The following is a 15201-nucleotide window of genomic DNA, read 5'->3' as shown; positions in this document are numbered from 1 at the left end:
TGACTATCATTGTATCTACATCTTTATTCATAAAGCAATGGTTCTTGACTTGAGGTGTATTTATTCTCGAGGACACTGGGCAATGTATGGAGATATTTTGACTGTTTCAAGTGGGAGGTGGCTTCTAGAATCTAAGGGAACAGAGGCCAGGGATACTGGTAAACAAGTTAAAGGACAGATCTCCACAATAAAGAATCATCTGGCCTATGGCCAGTAGATGCTCAACATCATTAATTATTAGGGAAATACAAATCAAAACTATGATGAGGGACCACCTCACACCAATCAGAATGGCCATCATTAAAGTCTACAATAAAATTCTGGAGAGGGCGTGGAGAAAAGGGAACCCACCTACACTGCTGGTGGGATGTAAATTGGTAGAGCCACTGGAAAACAGTATGGAAGTTCCTCAGAAAACACAGCTCCAGATGATCCAGCAATCCCACTCTTGGGCATATAGCCAGACAAAACTATAACTTAAAAAGATATAGGCACTCCTATGTTCATAACAATTTTTGTAACAATAAAATGATTGTTGTAAGTTTTGTAAGAATTGTCATAAGTGTAAGTTTTGTAAAATGGGAGGATCATTTTTAATTAGTGACTGGACAATTTGCAGTAAGATTAATTGACCGAAAAGCCCTAAAAACATATAAAACAGTATTAGCTAGTAGAGGAATATGAGCTGCAGCAAATCTTTTTAGTCAGCTGTGGTGTGCACAGCCCCACGGTAGATGCTGTGGGAGATCAGAAACTAATGGAAGATGAGGAGGAGAGCGAAGATCTGAGTGTAGGCAACTCTGACTGATGTGATGAGATGTACTAACCCCATGTTACAAGGAGTTAAAAAACAGAGCAGTTGCTTCCATTTGGTCCACTCAGGATCATCAGGGAGGGCTTTAAGGAAGACGTGGTATTTGAAATGGCTAATGCAGATGAACAGGATTTTAGTGGCTGAAAGAAAAGGAAGAGTAGGGAAAGGATATGCACAGGAAATAGAGGACATAGAGTAGAAAGTGGCTGATTTGGGCCAGAATATGGATTAGAAGAATAGCTTTACACAAGATCAGCAAAGGCCTTGACTCCTAAACTAAGTAGTTTGATCTTTTAAAAATTTATTGAGGAGCTTAAGTCCTAAAGGTTTTAGGACTGAGAGTGAGATAAATAGAGCTTTCATTGTTGCAATTACTCTGGATACTGTGTATCAGATGGAAAATCTGGAGGTGGGGAAATAAGTAGAGTTTACTATATCCCGGGAAACAGATGGATGATTAAAGGAGTGGAATGCTAGGGACAGATAAGGGATAGATATGAGAACACAGAATGCCTACCAACACAAAGGTAATAGAAAACATAAAGGAAGGTCTAATTGGGAGCAGGAAAAGAAATTATTTTAGATAAGAGTTATATCAAGAAAATGATTAGAAATGTAGGACTAGAAATCAAGGAAGAGAACAGAGAAGTATCATGAACGGAAAGAGTTAAGAGAAGAATGGCAAATCAAAACCCATGAATAAACACCCACCACCCTTTATGTTAGAAATTTTCAGTCTTGGCCCTTTGAGGCTGGATGATTTTTCTTCTTCCTTCTTTTTTTTTTAAATTAAAGTAGAATTGATATACAGTATTGTGCCAATCTCTGCTGTATAGCAAAGTGACTCCATTATATACAGATATACATTCTTTTTTTAATATTCTTTACATTTTGGTTTATCCCAGGAGATTAGACAGAGCTATATAAAGTAGGACTTTGTTGTTTATCCACTCTGAATGTAATAGTTTGCATTTAACAACTCCAAATTTCCAGTCCTCCCCTTTAGCAACCACACTCTGTCAGATCTCTATGTCTGTGAGTCTACTTCTGATTTATAGGTAAATTCATTTGTGCCGCATTTTAGATTCCACATGTAAGTGATATCATGTATGTCTATCAGACTTACTTCACTTAGTAAAGAATCTCCAGTTGCTGCAAATAGCAGTATTTCATTCTTTTTTATGTCTGAGTAAGATTCCATTATATATATACACAGACACACATACACACCCCCTCCCCCCCACATCTTCTTTAACCATTCATCTGTCAATGGACATTTAGGTTTTTCCCATGTTTTGGCAATTGTGAGTTATGTATGAACTTTGTTATGGTTCATAGCTAGAAGAATTATTATGGTTATTGCTACCAAATGGAAGCAACTGCTCTGTTTCTTAACTCTTTGTAACATGGGGTTAGTACATCTCATCACATCAGTCAGAGTCGCCTACACTCAGATCTTCGCCCTCGTCCTCGGTTAGTTTCTGATCTCCCAGAGCATCTACCATGGCTGTGCACACCACAGCTGACTAAAAAGATCTGCTGCAGCTCATATTCCTCTACTAGCTAATATGACTTTATATGTTTTGAAGGCTTTTTGGTCAACGAATGTGTTACTGCAACTTCTCCAGTCACTAATTAAAAAATGATTCTCCCATTTTACAAAACTTAATCTGAACTAGTTAATTTTGAGTCTACATTCTCCTTAATTTGTACTAACGAGTTTTATATTACTGATAACACAAATACCGTGTGGATCCAGCTATTTTACCACAAGAAGAATCCTTAGTCTCTACTGGCAAATAGACAATTTATTAATTTTGTTTAAAAAAAAATAACAAAGGGAAAAAAGATCCCCTCTCCAAAATCTAGTCTCTTCATGATTTTTCTCCAGTGAAAGTTGCTTCATTTTATTACCTTTAAATCAGCCTAGGCTGAGAGGAAATAAAATACTTAAAAGTAGTCCCTGATTATATAAATATATATTTATTAATAATGAGGCTTTTCTCTCCCAGATGGATATTAATAATCCATCAAAATGACTGATTTTCTCACTTTCTAAAACCTCAAGATTCACTTGATTTCAAGGTCACCTAAAAATGAATATCCCCTACTAGTGGAAGATTTCATATACAGTAACCATTAAGAATATAACAACCATATATCTATCATCAGAAAAACAAATACAACTATATTTTTAAAAGATGTACATTAAACAAAGATAAATCTTTCCAGTGTAGAAGTCTTTCTTCTTTCTCCTTGCCTCATTAAAAGAGAAAGAAAGATCAGATTGCTTAGTTGGGGTGTAGTTAGTAATATTCAAAAGCCCTAATTTTATCTAAACAAAGCTCTTTCCCTCTTCCTAGTTTCCTCCTATGAAGAAATCTGAGTTATGACTCTGCTATAAGAGATGGCAAATATTGAATCTTCTTCCATGGGCTTGTGCTTTACATTTTTTAAGATCTATTTATTGTTCATGAGTACTTTAACAAAAATCTCTTAAAATGCAAGGGGTTTAATCTGGATTGAATAAGAGACAATCTAGAGTAAATAGCTGGGAAATCAAGTGATCTCAAACTAAAATTCGCCAAGTGTCTACTGTGTGCCAGGTACTTTACAAACACTGTTTCATTTTAATCTTCACAGTCTATGAAGCAGACATTCTACTTCTGTTTCCCACATGAGAAAAGTGAGGTTTAATACTTCACCATTATTTCATGAATGTCACTCAGTTGGCCAGTTTGGCCTGTCCTCAAATCCTATCCTCTATTTTGTACCCATAATTGAATTTTAAAACTTGGGGTAGTCTATTCTGCATTAATTCATCTTTCATATAATCTACCTCAAGCTAAAAATAAAATAAAACCATGACACCAGTTTGGGAATATTCTACTTGCAATTCAAAAAATTACTGGGGAAGGTTCGTTAATCCTGGTCAACTTGGCAATAAATTTAGTGACTGTTGTTCTTATTTTTTTTTTTATAGAAGCCTGAAGGCAAAGAGGAAAAATAAGTCTTTTAAAAGGGGTTTTCTTCAACAAACCATCATGCTGACAAATTAAATGACAGGCACCTCTCTCACCAGCTGACAGCCTAGCAGGGTCCCTGTTAACATGCGCATTAGGGCAGACTGATTGGTTTAATTGGCAGTCATGCTTAAAAACCTGCAGAGGAAGTGATGCTGAATGAATCATTTCCTTCAGCAATATTCAGCAGTTTGAATGCAGCAATGCAACCAAAAGCTCTTAAAACTGTTCTATTTATTGTTGAGATCAATCGACCAAGTGATTACGTTCATTTTATTTTCTAAAACTGTGTGCTTTTCACTGAAAGCCATCATTTAAAAATGCTTAAAAGAAAAGATTTCTTACCAAATTTTCCCATATCTCAAACTGGAAGGTACTAGAAGCAGACAATGTCGTGAGGAATAAATCTAGGAGGAAAATAACAGAATTGTAAGCTTTGTTACTGATGTGTACATTTAAACCGGAAGAAATACAATACATAAAACAGTAATAATACAGTTGTATTTAAACATATTTTAAATTTTATATATATACACATATTTATGTATATCAAATGATGCTTATTGACAGTTTATAAGATCTAGATCTAAGCAACATCAATGATGGGTGATGTGACTCCTTGCAAGTTCAACAAGGAAGGCTATCAGTATTTTTTTTTTTTCGCCTAAGCACATGGCATGTAGGATCTCATTTCCCTGGCCAGGGATGGAATCTGTGCTCCCTGCAGTGGAATTGTGGAGTCTTAACTGCTGGACACCAGCAAAGTCTGTAAACTTTATTTTAACATGCTTGATCCATCAAAGAAAATAAAGCAGATGACCCTGTATTAATACAATTAAAGAAAATGCATTTAAAGGGAGCATTTAGTACTAGTCATTCAAAGGCGTTCTTTACTTTTTTTTTCTTTCATAATTCTAGTTCATTTTATTACAGCAATGTTTTTACAAGTACCATTAAAATCTCAGATAGGTCTCTTAAGCTAAAAAAATATTTTTCTATAATGATAATTGATAGTTCCACAGCTAGTCCCACTTTTCCTAATGGATATGTCATCCTAAGCAAAGAAAACAAGACAATTAAAGACCACCTGCATATTCTTTCTGGTAGATTGAAAGTGGTAACAATCATAGAATGAAACAACAAAAATATGTTTTAGGGATCAGTGCTACCCTACACTGGAGAAGGCAATGGCATCCCACTCCAGTACTCTTGCCTGGAAAATCTATGGACAGAGGAGCCTGGTAGGCTGCAGTCCACGGGGTCGCTAGGAGTCGGGAACGACTGAGCGACTTCACTTTCACTTTTCACTTTCATGCATTGGAGAAGGAAATGGCAACCCACTCCAGTGTTCTTGCCTGGAGAATCCCAGGGACGGGGAAGACTGGTAGGCTGCCGTCTCTGGGATCGTACAGAGTCGGACACGACTGAAGTGACTTAGCAGCAGCAGCAGCTACCCTACACAATGATGCAATTAAACGCATCTTTTTAAACATTTTATATTTTTTAATTATCTTTTTGAAGGCTAATTGCTTTACAGAATTTCGCTGTTTACTGTCAAATCTCAACATGAATCAGCCATAGGTATACATATATCCCCTCTCTTTTGAACCTCCTTCCCATCTCCCTCCCCATCCCACTCCTCTAGATTGATACAGACCTGAAGTTTCCTGAGCCATACAGCAAATTCTTGCTGCTATCTGTTTTACATATGGTAATGCAAGTTTCCATGTTACTCTTGCCATACATCTCACCCTCTCCTCCCCTCTTCCCATGTCCATAAGTCTATTCTCTGTTTCTCCACTGTTGCCCTGTAAATAAATTCTTCAGTATTATTTTTCTAGATTCCATATGTATGTGTTAGAATACGATATTTATCCTTCTCTTTCTGACCTACTACACTCTGTATAATAGGTTCTAGGTTCATCCACCTCATTAGAACTGACTCAAATGGCGTTCCTTTTTATGGCTGAGTAATATTCCATTGTACCATTACTTCTTTATCCATTCATCTGTCGATGGACATCTAGGCTGCTTCGATGTTCTAGGTATTGTAAATAGTGCTGCAATGAACAATGGGATACATGAGTCTCTTTCAATTTCCTCAAGGTATAATGCCTAGGAGTGGGATTGCTGGGTCATATGGTGGTTTTATTCCTAGTTTTTAAAGGAATCTCTATACCATCTTCCATAGTGGCTATATCAATTTACATTCCCACCAAAAGTGCAAGAGCATTCCCTTTTCTCCATAACCTCTCCAACCTTTACTGTATATAGACTTTTTGATGATGGCCATTCTGACAGGTGTGAGGTTTGATTTGCATTTCTCTAATGATTGATGTTGAGCATCTTTTCATGTGCTTGTTAGCCATCTGTATGTCTTCTTTGGAGAAATGTCTGTTTAGGTCTTCTTCCCACCTTTTGATTGGGCTGTTTGTTTTTCTGGCATTGAGTTGTATGAACTGCTTGTATATTTTGGAAATTAATACTTTGCCAGTTGTTTCATTTGCTATTATTTCTTCCCATTCTAAGGGTTGTCTTTTCACCTTGCTGTGTAAACGCTTTTAAGTTTGATCAGGTCCCACTTGTTTCCTTTTGTTTTTTATTTCTGTTACTCTAGGAGGTGGGTCATAGAGGATCTTGCTGAGATTTATGTCATTGAGTGTTCTACCTATGTTTTCCTCTAAGAACTTTATAGTTTCTGGTCATACATTTAGGTCTTTAATCCATTTTGAGTTTATCTTTGTGTATAGTGTTAGGAAGTGTTCCAGTTTCATTCTTTTACACGTAGCTGTCCAGGTTTCCCAGCACCATTTATTGAAGAGGCTGAATTTGCCGCATTGTATACTCTTGACTCCTTTGTCTAAATAAGGTACCCATAGGTGCATGAGTTTATTTCAGGGATTTCTATCTTGTTCTACTGGTCAATATTTCTGTTTTTGTGCCAGTACCATACTGTCTTGATGACTGTAGCTTTGTAGTATAATCTGAACTCAGGAAGGTTGATTCTTCAAGCTCCATTTTTCTTTCTCAAGACTGCTTTGGCCATTTGGGGTCTTTTGTGTTTCGATATGAATTGTGAAAGTTTTGGTTCTAGTACTGTGAAAAATGTGATTGGTAATTTGATAGGGATCACACTACTTTGCCAACAAAGGTTCGTCTAGTCAAGGCTATGGTTTTCCAGTGGACATGTATGGATGTGAGAGTTGGACTGTGAAGAAGGCTGAGCACTGAAGAATTGATGCTTTTGAACTGTGGTGTTGGAAAAGACTCTTGAGAGTCCCTTGGACTGCAAGGAGATCCAACCACTCCATTCTGAAGGAGATCAGCCCTGGGATTTCTTTGGAGGGAATGATGCTAAAGCTGAAACTCCAGTACTTTGGCCACCTCATGTGAAGTGTTGACTCATTGGAAAAGACTCTGATGCTGGGAGGGATTGGGGGCAGGAGGAGAAGGGGACAACAGAGGATGAGATGGCTGGATGGCATCAAGACTTGATGGACGTGAGTCTGGGTGAACTCCGGGAGTTGGTGATGGACAGGGAGGCCTGGCGTGCTGTGATTCATGGGGTCACAAAGGTCACAAAGAGTCAGACATGACTGAGCGACTCAACTGAACTGAACTGAACACTGAATCTGTAGATTGCATTTGGTAGTACAGTCATTTTCACAATATTGATTCTTCCTACCCAGGAACATGGAATATCTCTCCAACTATTTATGTTTTCTTTGATTTGTTTCCTTCAGTTCAGTTCAGTCGCTCAGTCGTGTCCCACCCTTTGCAACCCATGAATAGCAGCATGCCAGGCCTTCCTGTCCATCACCAACTGCCGGAGTTCACCGAAACTCATGTGCATAGAGTCAGTGATGCCATCCAGCCATCTCATCCTTTGTCGACCCCTTTTCTTCCTGCCCCCCATCCCTCTCAGCATCAGGGTCTTTTCCAATGAGTCAACTCTTTGCATCAGGTGGCCAAAATATTGGAGTTTCAGCCTCAGCATCAGTCCTTCCAATGAACACCCAGGGCTGGTCCCCTTTAGAATGGACTGGTTGGATCTCCTTGCAGTCCAAGGGACTTGCAAGAGTCTTGTACAGTACCACAGTTCTAAAGCATCAATTCTTCCGCACTCAGCCTTCTTCACAGTCCAACTCTCACATCCATACATGACCACTGGAAAAACCATAGCCTTGACTAGACGGACCTTTGTTGGCAAAGTAATGTCTCTGCTTTTCAATATGCTATCCAGGTTAGTCATAACTTTCCTTCCAAGGACTGTCTTTTAATTTCATGGCTGCAGTCACCATCTGTAGTGATTTTGGAGCCCAAGAAAATAAAGTCTGATACTGTTTCCACTGTTTCCCCATCTATTCCCCATGAAGTGATGGGACCAGATGCCATGATCTTCATTTTCTGAATGTTGAGCTTTAAGCCAACTTTTTCATTCTCCTCTTTCACTTTCATCAAGAGGCTTTTGAGTTCCTCTTCACTTTCTGCCATAAGGGTGGTGTCACCTGCATATCTGAAGTTATTGATATTTCTTCCCACAATCTTGATTCCAGCTTGTGCTTCTTCCAGCCCAGCATTTCTCATGATGTACTCTGCATAGAAGTTAAATAAGCAGGGTGACTGTATACAGACTTGACGTACTCCTTTTCCTATTTGGAACCAGTCTGTTGTTCCATGTCCAGTTCTAACTTTTGCTTCCTGACCTGCATATAGGTTTCTCAAGAGGCAGGTCAGGTGGTCTGGTATTCCCATCTCTTTCAGAATTTTCCACAGTTTATTGTGATCCACACAGTCAAAGGCTTTGGCATAGTCAATAAAGCAGACATAGATGTTTTTCTTGAACTCTGGCTTTTTTGATGATCCAGCATAGCTCTTCTCTAAATATCTGAAAGAATTCTCCTGTAAAGTCATGTGGTCCTGGGCTTTTGTTTTTTGGGAGATTTTGGATCACAGCTTCAATTTCAGTGCTTGTAATTGTTTATAATTTCTATTTATTCCTGGTTCAGGCTTGGAAGATTGAACTTTTCTAAGAATCTGTCCATTTCTTCCAAGTTATCTATTTCATTGCCGTATAGTTGTTCATAATAGTCTCTTATAATCCTTTGTATTTCTGAATTATCTGTTGTAATCTCTCCTTTTTTATTTCTAATTTTGATTTTATTTTTGTCCTTTTTTTTCCTTCATGAGTCTGGCTAAAGGTTTGTCAATTTTGTTTACCTTCTCAAAGAACCAGCTTTTAGTTTTATTAATCTTTACTAATGTTTCTTCCATTCCTTTTGCATTTATTTCTGCTCAGATCTTTATGATTTCTTTCCTTCGACTAATTTTGGGGCTTTTCTGTTCTTCTTTATCCAGTTGTTTTAGCTGTAAATTTAGGTTGTCTATTCGATGTTTTTCTTGTTTCTTGAGGTAGGACTGTATTGCTATCTTTCCTCTCAGGAATGCTTTTGCTCCATCCCATAGGTTTTGAGTTGTCGTATTTCCATTGTCATTTCTTTCTAGAGATTTTTTGACTTTCCTTTTGATTTCTTCAGTAACCTGTTGGTTATTTAGAAATGTGTTGTTTAATCTTCATGTGTTTGTGTTTCTTACAGTTTTTTTTCTTGTAATTGATATCTAGTCTCATATCACTGTGGTCAGAGAAGATGATTGAAATGATTTCAACTTTCTTAAATTTAGTGAGGTTTAATTTGTGACCCAAGATTTGGTCTATCCTGGAGAATATTCCATGTGCATTTGAGAAGAAGGTGTATTCTTCTGCATTTGGATGGAATGTCCTGAATATATCAATGAGGTCCAGCTCATCTAATGTATCATTAGATACATTAAAGTAAACTTGTGTTTACTTATTAATTTTCTGTTTTGATGATCTGTCCATTGGTGAGAGTGGGGTGTTGAAGTCTCCTACTATTATTGCAGTACTGTCAATTTCCCCTTTTAGGTCTGTTAGCGTCTGTCTTATGTATTAAGGTGCTCCTATGTTGGGCGTATAGACATTTACAATTGTTCTGTCTCCCTCTTGGATTGATCCCTTGATCATTATGTAGTGTAATGATCTTATCATTTTATCTTATTTCTTGTAATCTTCTTTATTTTAAGGTCTATTTTGTCTGATATGAGGATTGCTACTCCAGCTTTCTTTTGCTTCCCATTTGCATGGAGTATATTTTTCCATCCTCTCACTTTCAGTCTATATGTGTCTTGAGGTCTGAGGTAGGTTTCTTGTAAACAGCATATAAATGGGTCTTGTTTTTGTAGCCATTCAGCAAGTCTGTGTCTTTTGGTTGAAGCATTTAATCCATTTACATTTAAAGTAATTATTGATTACTTGTGATTTTCTTAATTGTTTGGGGTTGCTTTTGTAGATCTTTTTTCTTCTGTTGTATTTCTTGACTATATAAGTCCCTTTAACATTTGTTGTAAAGCTGGTTTGGTGGTACTGAATTCTCTTAACTTTTGCTTGTCTGAAAAGCTTTTTATTTCTCCATCAATTCTGAATGAGATTCTTGCTGAGTACATTCATCTTGGTTGTAGATTTTTCCCTTTCAGTATTTTAAATATATCCTGCCATTCCCTTCTGGCCTGCAGAGTTTCTGTTGAAAGATCAACTGTTAAGTGTATGGGATTTCCCTTGTATGTTATTTGTTGCTTCTCCATCGCTGCTTTTAATATTCTTACTTTGTGTTTAGTCTTTGTTAGTTTGATTAGTATGTGTCTGGGTATGTTTCTCCTTGGGTTTATACTGTATGGGGCTCTTCGTGCCTCTTGGTCTTGCTTGACTATTTCCTTTTCCATGTTGGGGAAATTTTCAACTATAATCTCTTCAAAAATTTTCTCATACCCTTTCTCTCTTTTTCTTCTGGGACCCCTATAATTTCAATGTTGGTGCATCTGATATTGTCCCAGAAGTCTCTGAGACTGTCCTCAGCTCTTTTCATTCTTTTTACTTTATTTTGCTCTTCAGAAGTTATTTCCACCATTTTATCTTCCAGCTCACTGATTCATTCTTCTGGTTCAGATAGTCTGCTATTGAGTCCTTCTAGAGTATTTTTAATTTTAGTAACTGTGTTGTCTCTGCATGTTTATTCTTTAATTCTTCTAGGTCTTTGTTAATTGATTCTTGCATTTTCTCCATTTTGCTTTCAAGGTTTTTCATCATCTTTACTATCATTATTCTGAATTCTTTTTTGCCTATTTGCTCTTGATTTATTTGGACTTCTGTGTTTCTAGTTTGTTCCTTCATGTGTGTAGTATTTCTCTGCTATTTTATTACATACATTTTAAACTTATTGTGTTTGAGGTCTAATTTTCCCAGGCTTCAAGGTTGAATTCTTTCTTCCTTTTGGTTTCTGCCCCCTAAAGCTGGTGCAGTGGTTTGTGTAAGCTTCCTCTAGGGTGAGATCTGTGCTGAGTTTTTGTTTGTTTTTCCTCTGATGGGCAAGGCTGAGTGATGTGGTAATCCTGTCTGCTGATATTGGATTTGTATTTTTGTTTGTTGTTCAGATGCACAGGGTGCTACTGGTGGGTGGGTGATGCTGGTTCTTGTATTCACATGGTTTCCTTTGTGTGAGTTCTCACTATGTGATACTCCCTAGGGTTAGTTCTCTGGTAGTCTAGGGTCTTGTAGTCAGTGCTACCATTCCAAAGGCTCAGTGCTTGATCTCTGGTTGGGAACAAAGATTCCACAAGTGGTTTGTTATGGCATTAAGTGAGATTAAAACAAATATCCAAAAATGAGAAACCAAAGATGAACCACAGACAAATGGCAGTTAGAAAATCAGGCAAATTAGAATTAAAATAATGGAATATACACATATACACCCAAGAGCAAAGTCAACACAGTCCAACAAAAATATAGTAGGTTGACCCAGTGAACAAAGGAAATAAAAAATTATATTTACCAGTTAAAAACAAAACTAACTAAAGCACAAATTGGAAAACAAAACTAAAGCAAGGTGCCAAGTGGGGAATAAAGCAGTGCAAACAAAACTAACAAATACATTGAGAGGAAAGGAAAGAATAGATACGCAAAATTAAACAGACGTAGAGGAAGATTTCTATACATTAAAGATTAACTGCAAGGGGAAAAGAACACTAGGAATAAATGTAGAAAAAATAATAATGGGTTTAAAAAATTAAAAATTAAAATTTTTAAAAGAGATCAAAAAAAAAACAAAAAATCAAAAAGAAAAACAAAAAGAGGAAAACTGCAGAGACCTGCAAAAGCCCAACACAGAAGCAGAGGTTTATGAGAACAATAAAAATGTGACTGAGGAAAAAGAAAAAAAAAAAAAGCTCAAAAGTTTAACTGGATTTATTAGTGCTAATAAAATCGACAACTACAAGAGAAGGGGAAAAAAGGGGAAAAAAATACAAAAGAATCTACAGAACAAGTAAAAAAAAAAAGGAATAATAAATATTTTTGTTCAATCACTGCTGTCAGAGTTCTTTGCCTTGCTGGGAGTCACAGTCCACCTTAGGATGACCTCCAATACTGTGCTGTTCCCTGGACCTGCTGTGGACGCAGCTCAGATTCTAATCTGGTCTTACTCCTGTGTGTTCTCGGCCGCCAATGTCCACAGCTATCAGAACTAGTATGTTTTCTTTTGTAGGAGCTCTCAATGGCCTTTTATATATTCCATGGACAGAGAGTCTACCTAGTTGATTGTGTGGATTTAATGTGCAGCTTGAACCTAGACAGCATATTAAAAAGCAGATATTACTTTGCCAACAAAGGTCCGTCCAGTAAAAGCTATAGTTTTTCCAGCTGTCAAGTACGGATGTGAGAGTTGGACTATGAAAAAAGCTGAGCACTGAAGAACTGATGCTTTTGAACCATGGTGTTGGAGAAGACTCTTAAGAGTCCCTTGGACAGCAAGGAGATCCAATCAGTCCATTCTAAAGGAAAGCAGTCCTGAATATTCATTGGAAGGACTGATGCTGAAGCTGAAACTGCAATACTGTGGCTACCTGATGTGAAGAACTGACTCATTTGAAAAGACTCTGATGCTGGGAAAGATTGAAGGCGGGAGGAGAAGAGGATGACAGAGGATGAGACGGTTGGATGGCATCACTGACTCAATGGACATGAGTTTGAGTAAGCTCCGAGAGCTGGTGATGGACAGGGAGGCCTGGTGTGTTGCAGTCCATGGAGTCGCAAAGAGTAGGACATGACTGAGCGACTGAACTGAACCGAACTGTACAGCTGATGGGAATGTTTTGGGTCTTCTTCCTTAGCCACACTGCCCCTGAGTTTCAACTGTGGTTTTATTTCCACCTCTACATGTGGGTCGTCCACAGCGGTTTCCTCCTAAGGCTGCTCCAGAGGACTTGGGTTTAACCTGTGAGAGCCAGGTGTAAATGTGCTACAGTTGCTTGGGTTGCAGGGGTCTGGCAGCACCAGGTATTCAGGGGGTTTGGCAGCTAGGGCAGTAGGAAATATAGTGCTCTAGAAGGGTATGGAAACCACTATTGGCCAATATGCTCCAGTATTCTTTCTTGGAGAAGCCCCCTCCATGACAGAGAAGCCTGGCAGGCCACAGTCTACAGGGTCGCAAAGAATTGGACACAACCAAAGCTATCCTGCGTGCACAGAGGCAAGACTTTTTTGCCTGTGGCAGCTCTGCCTCAGTGAGAGTTGAGCGTGCAGGTGGTGCAGCTGCTTGGCTCATGGGGACTCTGGCGGTACCAACTGTGCAGGGACAAGGACTGCCTCCGCCACAGGAGTTATGGCCCTATGGTCTTTTTCCAAGCCTCTTGTAGCTGGTGATCAGAAGGTTTCTTTGGCCAAGCTTTCTCTCTAGCTCTGCCTGTATAGGCCCTTAGAGGGCTCCCTTGCCTAGGGTCCTTCTCTGTAGTTTTGCGAGTCAGGCACATAGAGGGGGCCCTCCTGGCTGGGGTCCCACTCTGTAGACTGGTGCTTCAGGCACTTAAAAGGGCACTCTGGGTGGGGCCCTACTCTGTAGTTCGGTGCATCAGTCACTTGGAGGAGCACCTTGGGTGGGGTCCTACTCTGTACTCAAATGCATCAGGCATTTAATAGGCCAGCCTCTCTCTTGTTCAGCTGCCAATGCTGGCATGTGGGGAGAGAGAGGCTATAGTGATGGCTTCACCCCCTATGCGTGACTCAGCAGTACTGCCTTGCTTCCATGACTGCCTGGCTTTCCTCCACTAGCATTTCCCACCACGAACTCCTACTTCACATCCCCTCAATCTGTCTCTCTGCAGTCAACAGCAGCCCTCACCCTGGGGTTGATCCACAATCCCTAAACTCCAGCTCCCAGCTGCTGCGCCTTCCAGGGGACCAGCATTTTTGTCCGGGGTATGTATGGCTGCAGCAAGTACTCTGATTCTCATTCCATTTAGGCTTTCACAGATCAGCTTTTTCACTCTCAGCCTTAAATGTTTCTCCTCTGACTCAGACACTTGCCCCGATGTGGGGATCAGACTGCTGCTTCAGTTCCCCCACCCACTGAGGGCAGTCCAGTCCTACTAACACTCACTCCCTTTTCCCCCTAGTTCCTTTGTCCTACCAAGTTTTGCATGGTTCTATATATTCTTTTCCACTGGTCAGGTACTCCTGTCCACTCTCAGCTGGTGTTCTGCATGCACTTCTGTGTCTGAAGGTGTACTCCTGATGTATCCGTGGAGAGAAATGTACTCCACATCCACCTACTGCTCCGCCATCTTGTTCCTCCTCTGTTCTTTACTTTTAAAAACAATTATGTGTACTACTTTTATATCTTACACATTTTAAGACAGGCTATATTTTTTTAAAAGATAGTCTAATCATAATCACATTTTTGCTTTCTCACTCTAAAAGCAACACTTTACTATTTATCATAGTCATGTTTCAGTATTATTAATTTATTTTTAAAAATTATTATTTTTAATTGGAGAGTAACTGTTTTACAGCACTGTATTGGTTTAATCCCATACATTAACATGAATCAGCCATAGGTATACATATCTGCCCTTCCTCTTGAATCTCCCTCCCACCTCCTACCCCATCCCACCCCCTCTAGGTTGTCATGCAGCACTGGGTTTGAGCTCCCTGTGTCACACAGAAAATTCCGACTGGCAATCTGTTTCACATATGGTAATGTATATGTTTCAATGCTACTCTCTCAAAGCATCCCACCCTGTTCTTCCTCTACTTTGTCCACAAGTCTGGTCTCTATGTCTGCGTCTCCACTGAATTTCAGCATTATTTTAAATAATAGTATTACAGCACCTACAATCATTAGCACACATGTTAACTGAGCAATAAATTGTATTTCAAATTTTAAGTAGTACAATTATTTCCATATATTTCAACTAAAAAGTGTTATTAAAAAGTGCAAGAATTTAAAAAAGATGGTT

The 15201-nt window shown here is 38.8% G+C and overlaps 1 protein-coding gene across 2 annotated transcripts in view; it reads right to left on the bottom strand.

Annotated features, from left to right (window-relative positions):
• Positions 1-15201, bottom strand: part of ITFG1 (integrin alpha FG-GAP repeat containing 1) — a 296211-nt gene that overhangs the window by 221299 nt on the left and 59711 nt on the right. For both annotated transcript variants that reach the window (XM_027513694.1, XM_027513693.1), the window contains exon 7: positions 4183-4244. In XM_027513694.1, the coding sequence (XP_027369495.1) occupies positions 4183-4244 (62 nt within the window). The remainder of the gene's footprint in view (positions 1-4182; positions 4245-15201) is intronic.

The sequence above is a fragment of the Bos indicus x Bos taurus genome, chromosome 18 (genome assembly GCF_003369695.1).
Source record: "Bos indicus x Bos taurus breed Angus x Brahman F1 hybrid chromosome 18, Bos_hybrid_MaternalHap_v2.0, whole genome shotgun sequence".
NCBI lineage: Eukaryota > Metazoa > Chordata > Mammalia > Artiodactyla > Bovidae > Bos > Bos indicus x Bos taurus.
This window is presented reverse-complemented; position numbering and strand designations above follow the sequence as displayed.